Raw genomic sequence first — 16,175 nt, 5'->3', positions numbered from 1 at the left:
GAAAACTTAATTCAGCTAAGATAAATAAAAGTGTTCTTAATGAAAACTGTATTCAGCTAAGGCAAGCTGGATAAAAGTTGTATATTATTTCCCAACTCTCACTCACCAAAACTCTTTTTCCTTGCAGGTCGAAATCAAGGCAATACCCACTGGTTCCGTGGGAAATGGTAATGTGAAACTCCGCAGGGCTTCCCAATCGGATACATACTTTGGTGGGGTGGCTCCACCTCCGCGACAAAACTACGAACCAACAATTAAGGAGAAAATGTGCTTCAAGGCCATTACCTTTATGAAACCCTACAACAACTACTCCTTCGAAGAGTTGCGCTACAATAGCCCAATACAGACCAGGGTTACAGAGACCCTCTTTGCCCAAGATATGGAAGATGGCACCTTCAGTGTCCATTGGACCCCAAATGCTGTAGGTAGTTATTGCCTTACCGTCAACATAGATGGTATCCTCTTGGAAGAGGTGTATCGTGTAGAGGTCAAGGAAGGTAGTGTACCTCCTCCGGCTCATAAGAGGGTTATGAAGAATCATCACACCCCGAATAAGTTGAGAAAGTTCTACACCGAGAATACAGCTGGTTTACGTATACGCTCCCACCCCACCCTGCAATCGGAGCAGGTAGGTGTGATCAAGCTGAATGGCGTCATTTCGTTCATTGATGAAATCGAAAATGATGATGGTGTGTGGTTACGGCTCTCCACGGAATCCATAAGGCAACATTGTGCCATGGGTTGGTATCCCACTGAGGCTTGGTGTCTGCAGTATAATCAACATTTGGGCAAGACATTGCTGCACCCCGTGGTGGAGAATACGGCCACAGCTAGGGAGACTAACACAAATGATATGAGTATGGAGAGCCAGCCAATGTCTCCATTGCCCACGGTGCCCGATGTCACCAGGAATAGGCAACGTGATATTTTGGATAACTTGGAACCGGTAAATGTACCCCTGGATTCTCCATCACCCAATTCGAAATCTGCGGATTCGAAGAAGGTATTTGATTTTGCTGCAAATCCTCCCAAGCCTGTGGAGTTTCCTCATGTGTCCACAAATCCTTTCATCTGTGCTGATACGGAATCAAAGAATGCTGTAAGTGAGCCGCAGAACGAACATCAATTTGTTGGTGTTGGAGATCCTGACAAGGAAGACCCCTTTGCAGCCGGCAATTCAGCGGCCACTAATCCCATTGGCTCAGCCATTGCAGGGGTAGTTGGTGGAGGTGCCATTAAATTACAGGCCTTGCAAAAATGGTTCAAGGGGGATAACGAACCCAATTCGGCTAGAGAATATTCCTTTAAACCTTCTGATGTGGGAGAAATAGCATCGGTATCGGTGAGAGAGTTGGTGAGGGTAATGGGTGGCCAAGATACCCGCAGCAATGGTAATGGATCTCAACGTTCTTGTAGTCCCATAAAACAAGCAACGGAGGAGGTGGTGAGTGGAACCAATGCGGGAGGGGGAGGTGCAGGACGTTTAGGAGAACATGTGGATAATTCTGCAGCGGCTCAAGATAGTTCCAATGTGGATGTGGCCAATTTCGATGTGGCAAATATGAGAAAGACCCATTTTACACCCAGTCAAACTGCAGCTTTGCTTAGTACCCCAAAACACTCCCCACGTCGGGTTGGAGGCTCACGGAAATCCACAACCTCTTTGGGAACCTCAAGTTTGGCCAGTGATTCAGGGGGGTTGAAGGAGTCGGATATATCCAATCTGGAGGATGAGATGAGTTTAATGCAAATCACCACCTCATCGACAAGCAGTGGCGGTACGACGGTGGTGGTCCAAGATCAAATTGTGTTTGGAGATGCTCGAAGCGCCCAACAATCCACCGCTAGTACCGATAATTCCAGTCCTCCAATATGGCCTGAGAGTGCCAGTAATGCAACCTCAAATGCTTTCTTCAAATCAATGCCTCCGGCGACCAAGAAGACCACCATGGGTCCCATAAAACGAGCCATGCCACCATCATTTGCTGAAAGTATTCGAGCTGTGTTTGCCGCCTTCCTTTGGCATGAGGGTATTGTTCATGATGCCATGGCTTGTGCCAGCTTCTTGAAATTCCATCCAAATTTACCCAAGGAGGGTACCACAGTTGTTACACGGCGTGAACATGGCGAGGGTAGGCAACAATTGTCCAAGGAGCAAAAGGCCCAGCAGAGGCATTCTGTGGAGGTGGCAAATGCGGGCAACTATTTGAACATCAGACCCTCAACCTTGGAAACTCTAACCAAGACGGGTAATTTCTCTGTCAACAATCGGAAATATCGCAAAGGATTGTCAAATGATGCGGCCGATGGGGGAGATGGGGGAGAGAAACAAAAGCTGCACTCTCTTCCAGAAGTGGTGACGGTGTTACCACCAGCTTTGCGCAGTTTGGTATATCTTTGGGAGCACATCTGCTCAAATTGTGTACACATTGTCCAATCCAATTCGCTGAGTCAAGAGAAATTTTCCGCTCGAGATGGCAATGGTGAGGCAAAGGAAAAACAAACTCCCAAGGATAAGGAGAGTAAGAAGACCAAAAAGAAAAAGGATGATGGTTCGTGGTGTGAAATATGCCAAGTGTTTCTGCCGATACCGGTAACCTATCACATGCGTATTGTCCATCCGGGTTGTGGAAAATCAGCCAAGGGCAAAGGTTACAATAGTGTGGGTATATTCTGTGAAGGTTGGGCCGGCAATTGTGGTGAAGGGGGCAAGGGAGCCTCTAGCTGGTTCTTGATGTGTGATGCATGTCGTGACAAGTATATTTCCACCAATAAGAATACCAACAACTTGAATAACACCAATGCTGCGGGTCAGTGCAGTGAACTTAACCTGTTTGGCATCAAGACCACGACACTCATTGCAAACTCGGATATTTACAATACCATGCGAGAGAATGCCACATTTTTGTTGGAGTTATCTTCGAATACAACAAATTTACCAACGGATTCGGGTAATGCCTCAGGTGGATTGGGTATCAGTAAAAGATCGCCTCAACAAATGCCCGTGGTGGTGGAACATCAACATTTCAATATAAGTGAAATGAATAAACCCAGTACCAGTAGGGGAGATGCGGCGGCGGCCCAGCAACGTCACAGTCGTGTGGGTTTGAGGATTAACAACAAATTTGGAGGTATGTTAAAAGGGGTTGGGTATTTTATGGTAAGGAGATAAATAATTGTTGATTTTCTTTTTCAGGGAATGTCTTATTACGCAAGAGCTTTATTGGAGGTTCCTGCTCACCGGAGCATCCATGGTTGGCTCCAGAAACATTTGCCTGTTTGGAAACATTTGGCTCGGCCCATAAGGATGATTTGCCTTATGAAATATTTGGCATGGGGCCAAATGAAGGCGGATTTGATAGGGTAAGTGTTATTGTTACTGAAAAAATTCACCACTTTGGGCACCACAATCCATAATAGAGACTGTAGGTTAACTATTGTTGTAGTGGGAAAATGTGAGTTGTGTGGGAATCAGTGGGGGCACAGCCGTTGTCTATCGGAAATAAATAGGCTTCTTTATGGACTCTCCACAATGGAGAGCGATGACAACTAGAGCTATGGTGAACAAATAACAGGGTAGATTGGTATATCTATTATGACAGAAATCGGCGTTGTTTCCTATATGATTTCTGTCATCTTCGATAATTGCTCTTAGATGCTCTTCTGGTTCTGATTTATTGTTTCAAGGTATTAATTCCGGGTAGGCTATAATAAATCATATCCATTTCATTGGACACTCTTCTGGTTTCGATCTCTCTGGAAGATGAATTTGTCTACTAAGGAAAGTTCATTGTGTCCACGGTTCTTAGATGGATTTAAAGAAGACATACCTCCGGTTGTTTTATACTTTTTATTTATAAATTTACTTACTTAGCTGGCCCATTACAGAACATTTGTTCCATAAGCCTAACTAAGAAAAAATCTCCAATTCTCGCTGTTTGTGGCTTCGCTTTCTGGAATACCGCGCCTTTTTATCCCGTCATCCACTTGTTTGCTCCATCGACCTGCCAATTCTGAGTGCACCGTGTAGCATATAACCATTGGCTATTTTCGTAGGGTTCACAACGAGACCCTCAACTCACTTCTGGCATAGACAAATGGCGATGGCATGCTTACTCCCGAAGCCTTATTGCTCGTCGGTGGGGTGGGATCTTGCCACCGTCTATCGAAGATTATCTACATTAAATCAATTTAAAAGGTTTTGTTTAAAGCATGCTTTGTAGAGAAGAAGACAGACTTAGAGACTAGATTGATGCAAGGACTTTATTTCCCTTTATTTAAGCCGAAGGGGTATGCTGGTGTTATTGCATGACCCTTTGAAGCCCTCCCATCCATGTTACCCAGTATCCACCGATAAATCACTGGTAACCCATACGATCACCACCCCTTACCTTTACCTCAGATGCCGATTAAGTCAAACAATTGTTTTCAATTCAAAACATAGTAAATTTTACCAACATTTTAATAATGAAATTATTCAACATCTTAAACCAGAAAAATTTTAAATAAAGTTAGTTACATCCTAAGACAATTCAGTGAATGTACTTATAACTATTATTGTTGTTTTATTTTAACTAAAGCTAATACAAAATGATGAGTTTTTTTTTTTTCAGCACAAAGATTTAAATTTATAACCAAAAGAAAGCGTATGTGTGTATAAATGTAACAAGCGATTCATTGGTGATTTTCAAACTATAACAGCTGGTCATGCATTTGAGGTCGTTGACCGCTTTATTAAATTTTATAAGAATATACGAAAACGGACAGACGAGAAAACCCAATGACCAAGACACAGATCAAAATAATAGAGATCAGTTATATTGAGAGAGCCCCATAGCTACACTCTCAGTAACATAACATAAATGTAAAAATCAGTATACCAGTTTTGGATTGAATGTGGGCAGGTTTAGCAATGGCTTTAAAACTGTACCAAAGAAACATCACCAGGTTGGTAATGCCACAAAATACGTACTGCCAACATTCAAACTCCAAATTGTAGCAACTTCCAGGAAATAGAAAATTTTGATGGTTTCCGCAGTAAACAAAATATATAAAAAACCAAATAATTTAAAAATACTTGGAATTCTGGACAGACTTGTCTCACCCTGAGAGTAACGGTACTGATAAAAAAACAAATGAGAGCAGCCCTAGTGCCGCTCCACAAATAAGAGCGAGGTGTGACTTTAGTTTCTCCAAAGTTCCAAGAAATAATAGGAGACAAATAATAATATAGGTTTAATAAAAAAAAAAACAACTTACATTACAGATTATCCAGCGACGAAAGGCCTTTCGATTCTAGACGCCTGTATATGATGATTTGTTGATGACGATGATATGAGGTTATGTTGAATTAGGCTGTACTGCAGGTTTCCAATTGTTTCACTTGCAACAAATAATAAGGGGTTTGCATATATATTATCTTTACTGGCGGTTTTGTTATGGATGATATGGTTGCAACAAACATAGCTAATTACTGTTGTAGCTTAATATTGAAATCGTTGTATACTTATACACACACTTGCACATTCCATATATAAAAAATGTAGTAAAGCCAAATTTAGTCTCAAATGAAAAGTTTTAAATTCTTTAAATGAAGGTTCTTAAATGAATTCTGGAGAACGATTTTTTTTGCCTAAATATATCTGGCATTCACTTAGAATTTTTTTCTTTTTTCCGAAATATGAACGTGGTTTCTATCAATTATTTATATGAGGGAGAACATTCGGCAACTGCTCACTACACACTGAACAACAAAATTAATGACTGCTTGATTCTCTCTGTCCACCGATAGGTGGTTAGAATGTAACACTGGTTGTAGAGTGTTTTATGGAACCTATGGAAGAAAAAGAAGAAGAATACCACCCTAATAAGAGTTTGCTTCCTTAAGAGAACCAGAAAAACACAAAAAGGTCTTACCCAATAACTGGAACTCCAAGACATATGAAATTGTGAAGAAATCTTTTAAACAAAGATGACATGCATACGTAGGTATGTTGTATAAATGATTCCGTGGTTTTTGTCAAACGATCAACAATTTAGACACCATTTAGATAAGGGCAATAAATAATAAGGAAATCATTTCGGTGTTCCAACAGAAGATCCAACACTTAAATTCGAAAGAAATGGATTCATTCATTTAATTGACCATCAACGAATATTTTCGCCTTAATTACTTACACACGGTTTTATTAAGAGCAAATAATTAACAAAGAAAAATGTTGATATGTTTTCACTCGGATCAACTAGAACATTCATTAACTTTAAAGGAAATGTTACAATCTTTAATATGTTCCTTCAACCGAATAAAGCCAATGTGCACCAATCTAATGTCGAACAAAAATGAGGAGGCTGCTAGCTCAACTACTCCCTTTTCTAACTTCGGCTTAATGCAAAAATAAGTATGACTGCCACAAATACAAATTCATAAATTTTTAAAATGTCTGTCGCAGAAAAGAACAGATCTATTTCTATGCTAATTTAGACTCAATTATCTATGGGGTAAAGCCATCTTTTTATTGAGCATACTTTAAGGGTGAATTTAGTTTGCAACACTGCATTATCCGCATATCTGTGAATGTATTGGCATCAGTTGAGCACAATAAAATGGGAAACGGAAATGCCATCACAAGCACCACTACATTTACCCCCCAACCAAAATCAGATTTCGGGGTTTCAAGAGCACGAAAGCTGATAACGCTTGTGATGGGCTATTGGCGTATATCCTTTGCGTGATAATTACCTATAGATCTACCTTGGAGATCCTCTAATTCGTAATAGGAATTACCTAGCTTTTTCCTAATACGGGCCTTCACAAACGTTGGTGCTAATTTCGCATTGAATCCCTGTTCGAAATTGCTTTGGCTAAAATTCCTTCGAAAGACCTCCTGCCCAACGTCGTAAGAAACCAAACGGGATCGGAGATTATATGCCCTCTCATTGCGATCGAATTGCTTTTTCATTATTTCGCCAGCCCTACGACGTATAATTTCAAATGAGTCATTCCTATTAAATTGTACCGATCTGTCCTCCAACATGCCTAAATTTTTGAGTAACCTGTACGTCGAGCCATGGGTTACCATATGCTGCCCGAAAGCCATGAAATATGGTGATGTACCAATAGACGAATGTACTGTCGACCTCAGTGCACAAGAAATTCTACTAAGATTTTCATCCCAGTCTTTCTGGTCTTCCTTAACGTAGGACTTTATTGCCGAAATAACGGATCTGTTCACTCTCTCAGACGCGTTGGCCTGAGGAGAGTGGACAGCCGTGTATACGTGAGAGACACCATAACTTTTCAATAGATCATTGAATTTGTTAGCTTTGAACTGAGTCCCGTTGTCCGAAACTATAATCTCTGGGACCCCATATGTGTGAAATAATGTTTCCTCAAGATATTTGATGACTATGTCAGCTGTGAATTTCTTTACAGGGTGTAAGAAACAAAACTTTGAAAAATGGTCTAATACTACAAAAATTCCTATGGAACCCGATCTTGACCTTGGATACGGACCCAAGAAATCCACATAGAGCTTTTGAAAAAATCTGTGAGTTTCATCAGTTTTGCCCATGGGTGGTCTCATTATGTAGTTAGGATGCTTGGTAGCTTTGCAAGTGTCGCATGAATTTATATAGTCCCGAACATCAGTTACCATGTTGGGCCAAAAATAATACCTCCTTAAACGCTCCAAAGTTTTGTTAATACCGGAATGCGAAGAAAGAGGGTCATCGTGGTGTTTTCTTAACAAATCTGAAACTAATTCAGATGGAACCCAAAGTTTCCACGCCATATCGTCGGTGGTCTGGTCACCCGTGGCGTGTTCCATTCTCCGATATACAAAACCATCCACCACCTTCAGATCGGGGGTATTGTCCATATTATTTAGTACTTTTGTTACCAATGACTTATAACCTTCAGACTGGAAATGAGGCGAATTAAGGTCTAGAAATACTCCTCGACCATTCTCTATTTCACAGAGACATTCCAAATCCGTTAGGTTGTCGGAATCAGCACGAGATAGCGTATCAGGAACCACGTTCTGCGTACCCTTGCGATGTTCAATCTTAAAGCGGAAACCTTGAAGTTTTAAAGCCCATCTGGCCAGCCTTGTACTTAAGTCGGTTTGGGACATGAGCCATTTTAACGAAGCGTGATCCGTTATCACCGTGAACTCATGCCCCTCGACATAAGCTCGAAATTTTTTAATGCTTAGCATTGCTGCCAAACATTCTTGTTCGGTGACACTGTAATTGCGTTGGGCTTGGTTGAGTTTCCTAGACATAAATGCTATAGGATACTCATCACCCTCCGCATTTTTTTGCACCAATACGGCTCCTATCCCTGTTTTGCTAGCATCACAGTGAATATAGAATGGCTGTGAAAAATCTGGACTATGCAAAACAGGAGCTGAGCACAAGATGGACTTCAAATCTTCGAAGGCTTTTTGGGCCTCTTTATTCCAAGAGAACCTGCGATTAGCTTTGACTAAGTCAGATAAAGGGGCGGAAAGTGCAGCGTAGTTCCTGATAAACTTTCTGTACCAACCCGACATTCCCAAAAAACGGCGAATTTGTTTAACAGATCTTGGGGTTGGAAAATCTACAATGGCGGAAACTTTATCCGGATCTGTCTGTATGACACCATTGCCTACAACATGACCGAGATAACGTACCTCCTGTACACAAAATTTGCTCTTTTCGACGTTGATGGTTAATCCCGCCTGCCTCAAACATCGAGCTACCTCGGCTAGAACCTCAGTATGACGCTCAAAGGTTGCGGATACCACAAGAAGGTCATCCAGGTAAACAAACACTTCGGTCCTGAGAGCTGCTGGTATCACTCGGTCCATGAGCCTGCACATGGTCTGCGGGGCATTGCAGAGCCCAAATGGCATGACCCTGAAGTGATACAGTGGTCTCCCAGGTACCGTAAAGGCTGTTTTACCCTTCGATGACTCTTCAAGTGGTATTTGCCAAAAGGCATCCTTGAGGTCTAAACTGCTTATGTACTCGGCTTTAGGAAGGCGACTCAATATCCCATCGATGTGAGGGAGCGGGTAGGCATCCCCCACCGTCAAAGAGTTGAGCTTCCTACTGTCGAGGCACAACCTATTCTTACCAGGCTTTCGGTGTAAAACCACCGGAGAAGACCACGCACTGGTAGACTCTTCGATCACCCCCATCGCAATCATTCTATCTAACTCCTCATAGATCAATTTTTCTATAGCCGGCGAAACAGGGAAGTGCCTCTGTTTCACGGGCTTAGCATCACCTGTATCGATGCTATGACATAAAACATTGGTCCGGCCTAGGCCTTCCTTAGCAAACGAGGGGAATAATCCAATGACACGCTGTATCTCAATTTGTTGTTGGGAAGTAAGAAGTTTATCTCCTAGAACTTCATTGACTTCACTAAAAGGATAAATGTGGTCTAACCCTACTGTAAGCGAACTAGGAAGTAAATTAAAAAGTCTCCAAAAATCAACACCTAATATTAAGTTTTGTGAAAGGCTGGGGACAATGAAGATTTTAAGGTTTTGCTTTTCTCCACGAAACACAACATCAGATTGCAAAACACCTACAACTGTTTGTGATTTTCCATCAGCAGTTTTGACTGATGTATTAATGGACTTATATGGCTGATTGGAAGATAAAAAATCCAAGGCTGATTGAGATCCCAAGCAGGTAACTGACGCTCCAGTATCAAGCAATCCTATCATACGTTTACCTAACAGTTCAACCTCTGCATATGGTCGTACGTCACCTTTCCGCTCAAGGACTGAAACTGAGAAACCTTTTTTCATCAATTTGACATTTCTCCAAAAATCTTTAATTCTTCGACTAGATCTACTAGGTTTGAAATCATCGCCGAAAATCCTATTCCGAACTTCATAGTAATTTCGTAAACGTTCGTGAAAAGGTACAAGGGGACAAGGACCATTCTTAATAACAGCTTGTGAATGAATTAATAATTTTTCGACATCATTTCCAATTACAATTTCGGGCTCAAAATATGCATCTTGATTTCCGTTTGAGCTATACTCGCATCCATGGCCTATAGGGTTGTCGTTATCATATGAGGTAGAGTTGGTTGTAGTTTTTATTTCATTTCCGGGTAAGCTAAAGTCATGTCCAGGTTCATTATGGTTGTCAACATCATTATGGGGAATAGTACTATCTACTTCATTTCCGGTTTCTGCTGACTGGTGCTGGGGTTCATTGCACCCTTGGGTGCTGTCGCTGGGAAGTTTTTTGAAAACCGGTTACATTTTCGACAGTTGGGTTTGTACGTCTGCGGTTCTCCACAACCATAACAAAATACTGACCGTTCAGCAATGCAATCTTGGTACCTATGTCCGATAGAACGACAGTTCCAACAAGTGAGAGCGATTTCTACCACCTCATCATCAGGTGTTAACAACTCAGGAGGTTCTTCAGGTTCCATTCCTATCTCTGACAGACGTTTCTGCAAATGACCAAACTTATTGTTTGACCACCCATGCTTCCTATGAACGTCCTGCATAAAAAATTCCCTACGGCGACATATCTCTCGAAGCTGACCAATAGAGCTAATCGTCATGTTTAAGATTTCATGTTGAATTTCGGGCAACAAGTTTCTCCTCAAAATTTCAACTAGAGTCTTCTCATTCAACGGCTGATCCAATCTATCGACGAGATCTATCACCGATTCATAGAATGAGTCAAATGATTCGTGAGGTTTCTGACGTCGATCTCTTATCATTTCCCTATAATCCACATCAGTCCTGGAATCTTTGTACTGGCGCCTCAAAGCGTCGCATAGCTGTGGCCAAGTAACCTTGTTGACAGTTTTATGAAAACGCCAAAACCAATCATTTGCCTTTCCTTCGAACAACGCTGAGGCATTGCCGCACAAAATTTCGAAGTTTCCACCTAATGTTTGATTGGTTAAGGCTTCCACTCTATATATAAACCCATCAACTGGAAGACAATTCGGACCGCCACTAAATTTCAACTTCCAGTTGAACATAATCTGGCTCACCTTGTCAGGTCTAAAGAGGAGATCGCTGATAGTGGAATGAGTATTCATGTTTGACCGATTTGCAGAAGAAGAGTTATTGTGACTAGTATTAGCGTTCCTATTAGAAGGAGGTAACCCCAACAGCTGTTCCAAAGTCCTTTGCTCAACGTCAGGCAATGTCTGCATTACCGGAGGCCTGTTAGAATTCGGTGACGAGGTATTTGGATTCGGGACAGAATTTAAATTTAACCTACCAATACTATTCTCAACACTTCTCTCAACTAGTTGTGAAATCTGGCTGTTTAAACTTGAAAGAAGCTGTGACTGGTGACTGGCGACAGTTCTTGAAACTATATCCTCAATATTCCCTAAAGTGATATTTGATGCCGCTGGTGTTAAATTTGAGGTAGCTGGAAGCGTCGATTGCTGACTTAAATTAGCAGAAGCAGAATCTGTAGATCTATTAGAATCAAAAGCCTTTGCCTTTGATCCCGACCTCGTCATTATAGGGGATGTAGGTTTGTTTTTAGCAGATTGCGAAGTTGACGCTGCAGAATCTTTGGTAATTTTTGTATTGCAAACAGGACAAGTTGTATTAGTTCGCAAATATGCTGAAATACATACCCTATGAAACAAATGCCTGCATATAGCCTCTGCCAACAAGGACTTATTAGTGATAGCTGATTTGCAAATGCCACACAATGGACCATTTTCCTCCGCTGCTACCGAGCCAGGAATATCTTCATCACTCCTAACAACTGCCATTAGAAAAAATATCGGCAATCCCTATATATTAATGAAACAATAACCGGTTCCTTCAAAATACAATATGAAGTACGACTCCTAAGAAATTTCCTACCGGAAACAACAATGTAGTTTCTATTACAAAAAGTAAATATTAATGTTTGTGTTTGACTTATTCCAGCATCCAAAGTAAAAAGGGGTTTTCGAATGGCTTAATAAACGAGTAAAATAAATGTCCTTAAAAAAGAGAAAGAGGAGAATTATAGAGAGTATAATTACAATGGATGTAAAAATCGTCAATAATCTTTACATATTCCAAATTGTAAACCGAAAAGAAAAATGTTAACAAAATTCATCAGAAGGTCAGCTTCAGACCATAGGTCCAAAAAAAACTGATTTCCTCTCATCAGACACCATGAAAACAAATTTCCAGTAGATATAACAGGATAACAAGACCAGGTTACATTCACTAGCACTCGGGCATATAATGAATAGTAAATTCCACAACATTGTTTTATCCCATCAGAAAGGAAGAAAATGGAAAAAATAAAAAAGAAGTTGAGAAGAAAAAAAAAAAAAAAATAGGAGCTGAGTGATATAACAAAATATATGAAATATTAGGGTGTTTTGCTCTATCAAGTAGAACCAAATTCAGTCAAAAATCACTCGGGTCCCACGTTTTGGGCGCCAAAATTTTATTTATGTAGCATATAACCATTGGCTATTTTCGTAGGGTTCACAACGAGACCCTCAACTCACTTCTGGCATAGACAAATGGCGATGGCATGCTTACTCCCGAAGCCTTATTGCTCGTCGGTGGGGTGGGATCTTGCCACCGTCTATCGAAGATTATCTACATTAAATCAATTTAAAAGGTTTTGTTTAAAGCATGCTTTGTAGAGAAGAAGACAGACTTAGAGACTAGATTGATGCAAGGACTTTATTTCCCTTTATTTAAGCCGAAGGGGTATGCTGGTGTTATTGCATGACCCTTTGAAGCCCTCCCATCCATGTTACCCAGTATCCACCGATAAATCACTGGTAACCCATACGATCACCACCCCTTACCTTTACCTCAGATGCCGATTAAGTCAAACAATTGTTTTCAATTCAAAACATAGTAAATTTTACCAACATTTTAATAATGAAATTATTCAACATCTTAAACCAGAAAAATTTTAAATAAAGTTAGTTACATCCTAAGACAATTCAGTGAATGTACTTATAACTATTATTGTTGTTTTATTTTAACTAAAGCTAATACAAAATGATGAGTTTTTTTTTTTTCAGCACAAAGATTTAAATTTATAACCAAAAGAAAGCGTATGTGTGTATAAATGTAACAAGCGATTCATTGGTGATTTTCAAACTATAACAGCTGGTCATGCATTTGAGGTCGTTGACCGCTTTATTAAATTTTATAAGAATATACGAAAACGGACAGACGAGAAAACCCAATGACCAAGACACAGATCAAAATAATAGAGATCAGTTATATTGAGAGAGCCCCATAGCTACACTCTCAGTAACATAACATAAATGTAAAAATCAGTATACCAGTTTTGGATTGAATGTGGGCAGGTTTAGCAATGGCTTTAAAACTGTACCAAAGAAACATCACCAGGTTGGTAATGCCACAAAATACGTACTGCCAACATTCAAACTCCAAATTGTGGCAACTTCCAGGAAATAGAAAATTTTGATGGTTTCCGCAGTAAACAAAATATATAAAAAACCAAATAATTTAAAAATACTTGGAATTCTGGACAGACTTGTCTCACCCTGAGAGTAACGGTACTGATAAAAAAACAAATGAGAGCAGCCCTAGTGCCGCTCCACAAATAAGAGCGAGGTGTGACTTTAGTTTCTCCAAAGTTCCAAGAAATAATAGGAGACAAATAATAATATAGGTTTAATAAAAAAAAAAACAACTTACATTACAGATTATCCAGCGACGAAAGGCCTTTCGATTCTAGACGCCTGTATATGATGATTTGTTGATGACGATGATATGAGGTTATGTTGAATTAGGCTGTACTGCAGGTTTCCAATTGTTTCACTTGCAACAAATAATAAGGGGTTTGCATATATATTATCTTTACTGGCGGTTTTGTTATGGATGATATGGTTGCAACAAACATAGCTAATTACTGTTGTAGCTTAATATTGAAATCGTTGTATACTTATACACACACTTGCACATTCCATATATAAAAAATGTAGTAAAGCCAAATTTAGTCTCAAATGAAAAGTTTTAAATTCTTTAAATGAAGGTTCTTAAATGAATTCTGGAGAACGATTTTTTTTGCCTAAATATATCTGGCATTCACTTAGAATTTTTTTCTTTTTTCCGAAATATGAACGTGGTTTCTATCAATTATTTATATGAGGGAGAACATTCGGCAACTGCTCACTACACACTGAACAACAAAATTAATGACTGCTTGATTCTCTCTGTCCACCGATAGGTGGTTAGAATGTAACACTGGTTGTAGAGTGTTTTATGGAACCTATGGAAGAAAAAGAAGAAGAATACCACCCTAATAAGAGTTTGCTTCCTTAAGAGAACCAGAAAAACACAAAAAGGTCTTACCCAATAACTGGAACTCCAAGACATATGAAATTGTGAAGAAATCTTTTAAACAAAGATGACATGCATACGTAGGTATGTTGTATAAATGATTCCGTGGTTTTTGTCAAACGATCAACAATTTAGACACCATTTAGATAAGGGCAATAAATAATAAGGAAATCATTTCGGTGTTCCAACAGAAGATCCAACACTTAAATTCGAAAGAAATGGATTCATTCATTTAATTGACCATCAACGAATATTTTCGCCTTAATTACTTACACACGGTTTTATTAAGAGCAAATAATTAACAAAGAAAAATGTTGATATGTTTTCACTCGGATCAACTAGAACATTCATTAACTTTAAAGGAAATGTTACAATCTTTAATATGTTCCTTCAACCGAATAAAGCCAATGTGCACCAATCTAATGTCGAACAAAAATGAGGAGGCTGCTAGCTCAACTACTCCCTTTTCTAACTTCGGCTTAATGCAAAAATAAGTATGACTGCCACAAATACAAATTCATAAATTTTTAAAATGTCTGTCGCAGAAAAGAACAGATCTATTTCTATGCTAATTTAGACTCAATTATCTATGGGGTAAAGCCATCTTTTTATTGAGCATACTTTAAGGGTGAATTTAGTTTGCAACACTGCATTATCCGCATATCTGTGAATGTATTGGCATCAGTTGAGCACAATAAAATGGGAAACGGAAATGCCATCACAAGCACCACTACAACCGCCATGTGGCCCGTATTTATACGCCTTTTTAGCGGATTCATCATCGCTCATTCTTGAGATATGGTCTAGCCAAGGCAATCGTTGCATCTCGATACGTTTACCTATACTAATGTCGTTGTATAGCCGATACAGCTCGTGGTTTATACGACGTCGATGTTCACCGTCAATGCAGTGGGTCCGTAGATCTTTCGAAGACTTTTTCTTTCAAACACACCAAGCACTGCCTTGTCTGCATGCGCAAGTACCCAGGCTTCGGAACCATACATCAGCACGGGTAGTGTCAGTGTTTTGTAAAGCGTATTTTTTTTTTTTTTTGACGAGATGTGGTTTTGGTTTTAAACTGCTTACTTAAACCAAAGTAGCATCTGTTGGCAAATACAATTCTTCTTTTTATTTCACAACTGATGTTGTTTGTTGTGTTTATGGAGATGCCGAGTTAGACGAAGTCTTTTACCACATCAAAATTATAGGAACCAACGCCAACAGTTGGTCCGAGCTCTATGGGCTCATTGCGCGTCGAAACCATCAACTTGGTCTTCTCGCCGTTTACCGCCAGTCCCACTGTAGCAGGTTCCCTTTCGACTTTTGCAAAGGTATCAATTACTTCCTTTACACGGTGCTCTTGAAACAATTTTAAATGGAAGGTGCTTACACCTTGGAAGTTTTTGCGGGTTCTGAAACTACAATGTTCGTAGATGAGAAAAATCAAAAAACAAAAAAAATCGCCGGAGCGCTTTTTAAATAAATCGCGATTCAAGTTGACATTTTTAGGGGTTGTTTAGGTTTTCACGATTTTGCTTAGAAACCGCAAGTCCTATTAAAATGGGACTAAAGAAAATGTTGTTGCTATGAAAATTCTCTACGGGATCGACCTTTACGGTGTTTTCGTAGTTTTTACCATTTTTGAGATATAGAAGTTCAAATTGGGACAATGCACTGACTGTATCGCCCCCTTATAAAACAATGTCATGAAGGGTGCGCCTTAACTAACTTTTGATGAAAACCTCTTGCACAGGGAAAGTTTTTGTGAATTCTGAAACAGTTATGTTCATAAATGAGAAAAATCCAAAAACAAGAAAAAATCGCTGTAGGGATTTTTAAATAAATCGCGGT

General features: G+C 39.7%; 1 protein-coding gene across 1 annotated transcript in view; it reads left to right on the top strand.

Moving 5' to 3' along the window:
- The window catches only part of LOC141399356 (E3 ubiquitin-protein ligase highwire-like), a 183,264-nt gene that overhangs the window by 153,380 nt on the left and 13,709 nt on the right, over positions 1-16,175 (top strand). Inside the window, exons 22-23 of the mRNA XM_073977934.1 lie at positions 128-3,131; positions 3,197-3,363. Coding sequence (XP_073834035.1) covers positions 128-3,131; positions 3,197-3,363 — 3,171 coding nt within the window. The remainder of the gene's footprint in view (positions 1-127; positions 3,132-3,196; positions 3,364-16,175) is intronic.

Source organism: Musca autumnalis, unplaced genomic scaffold (assembly GCF_047663935.1).
Source record: "Musca autumnalis isolate F117 unplaced genomic scaffold, ASM4766393v1 scaffold_3, whole genome shotgun sequence".
Taxonomy (NCBI): domain Eukaryota; kingdom Metazoa; phylum Arthropoda; class Insecta; order Diptera; family Muscidae; genus Musca; species Musca autumnalis.
This window is presented reverse-complemented; position numbering and strand designations above follow the sequence as displayed.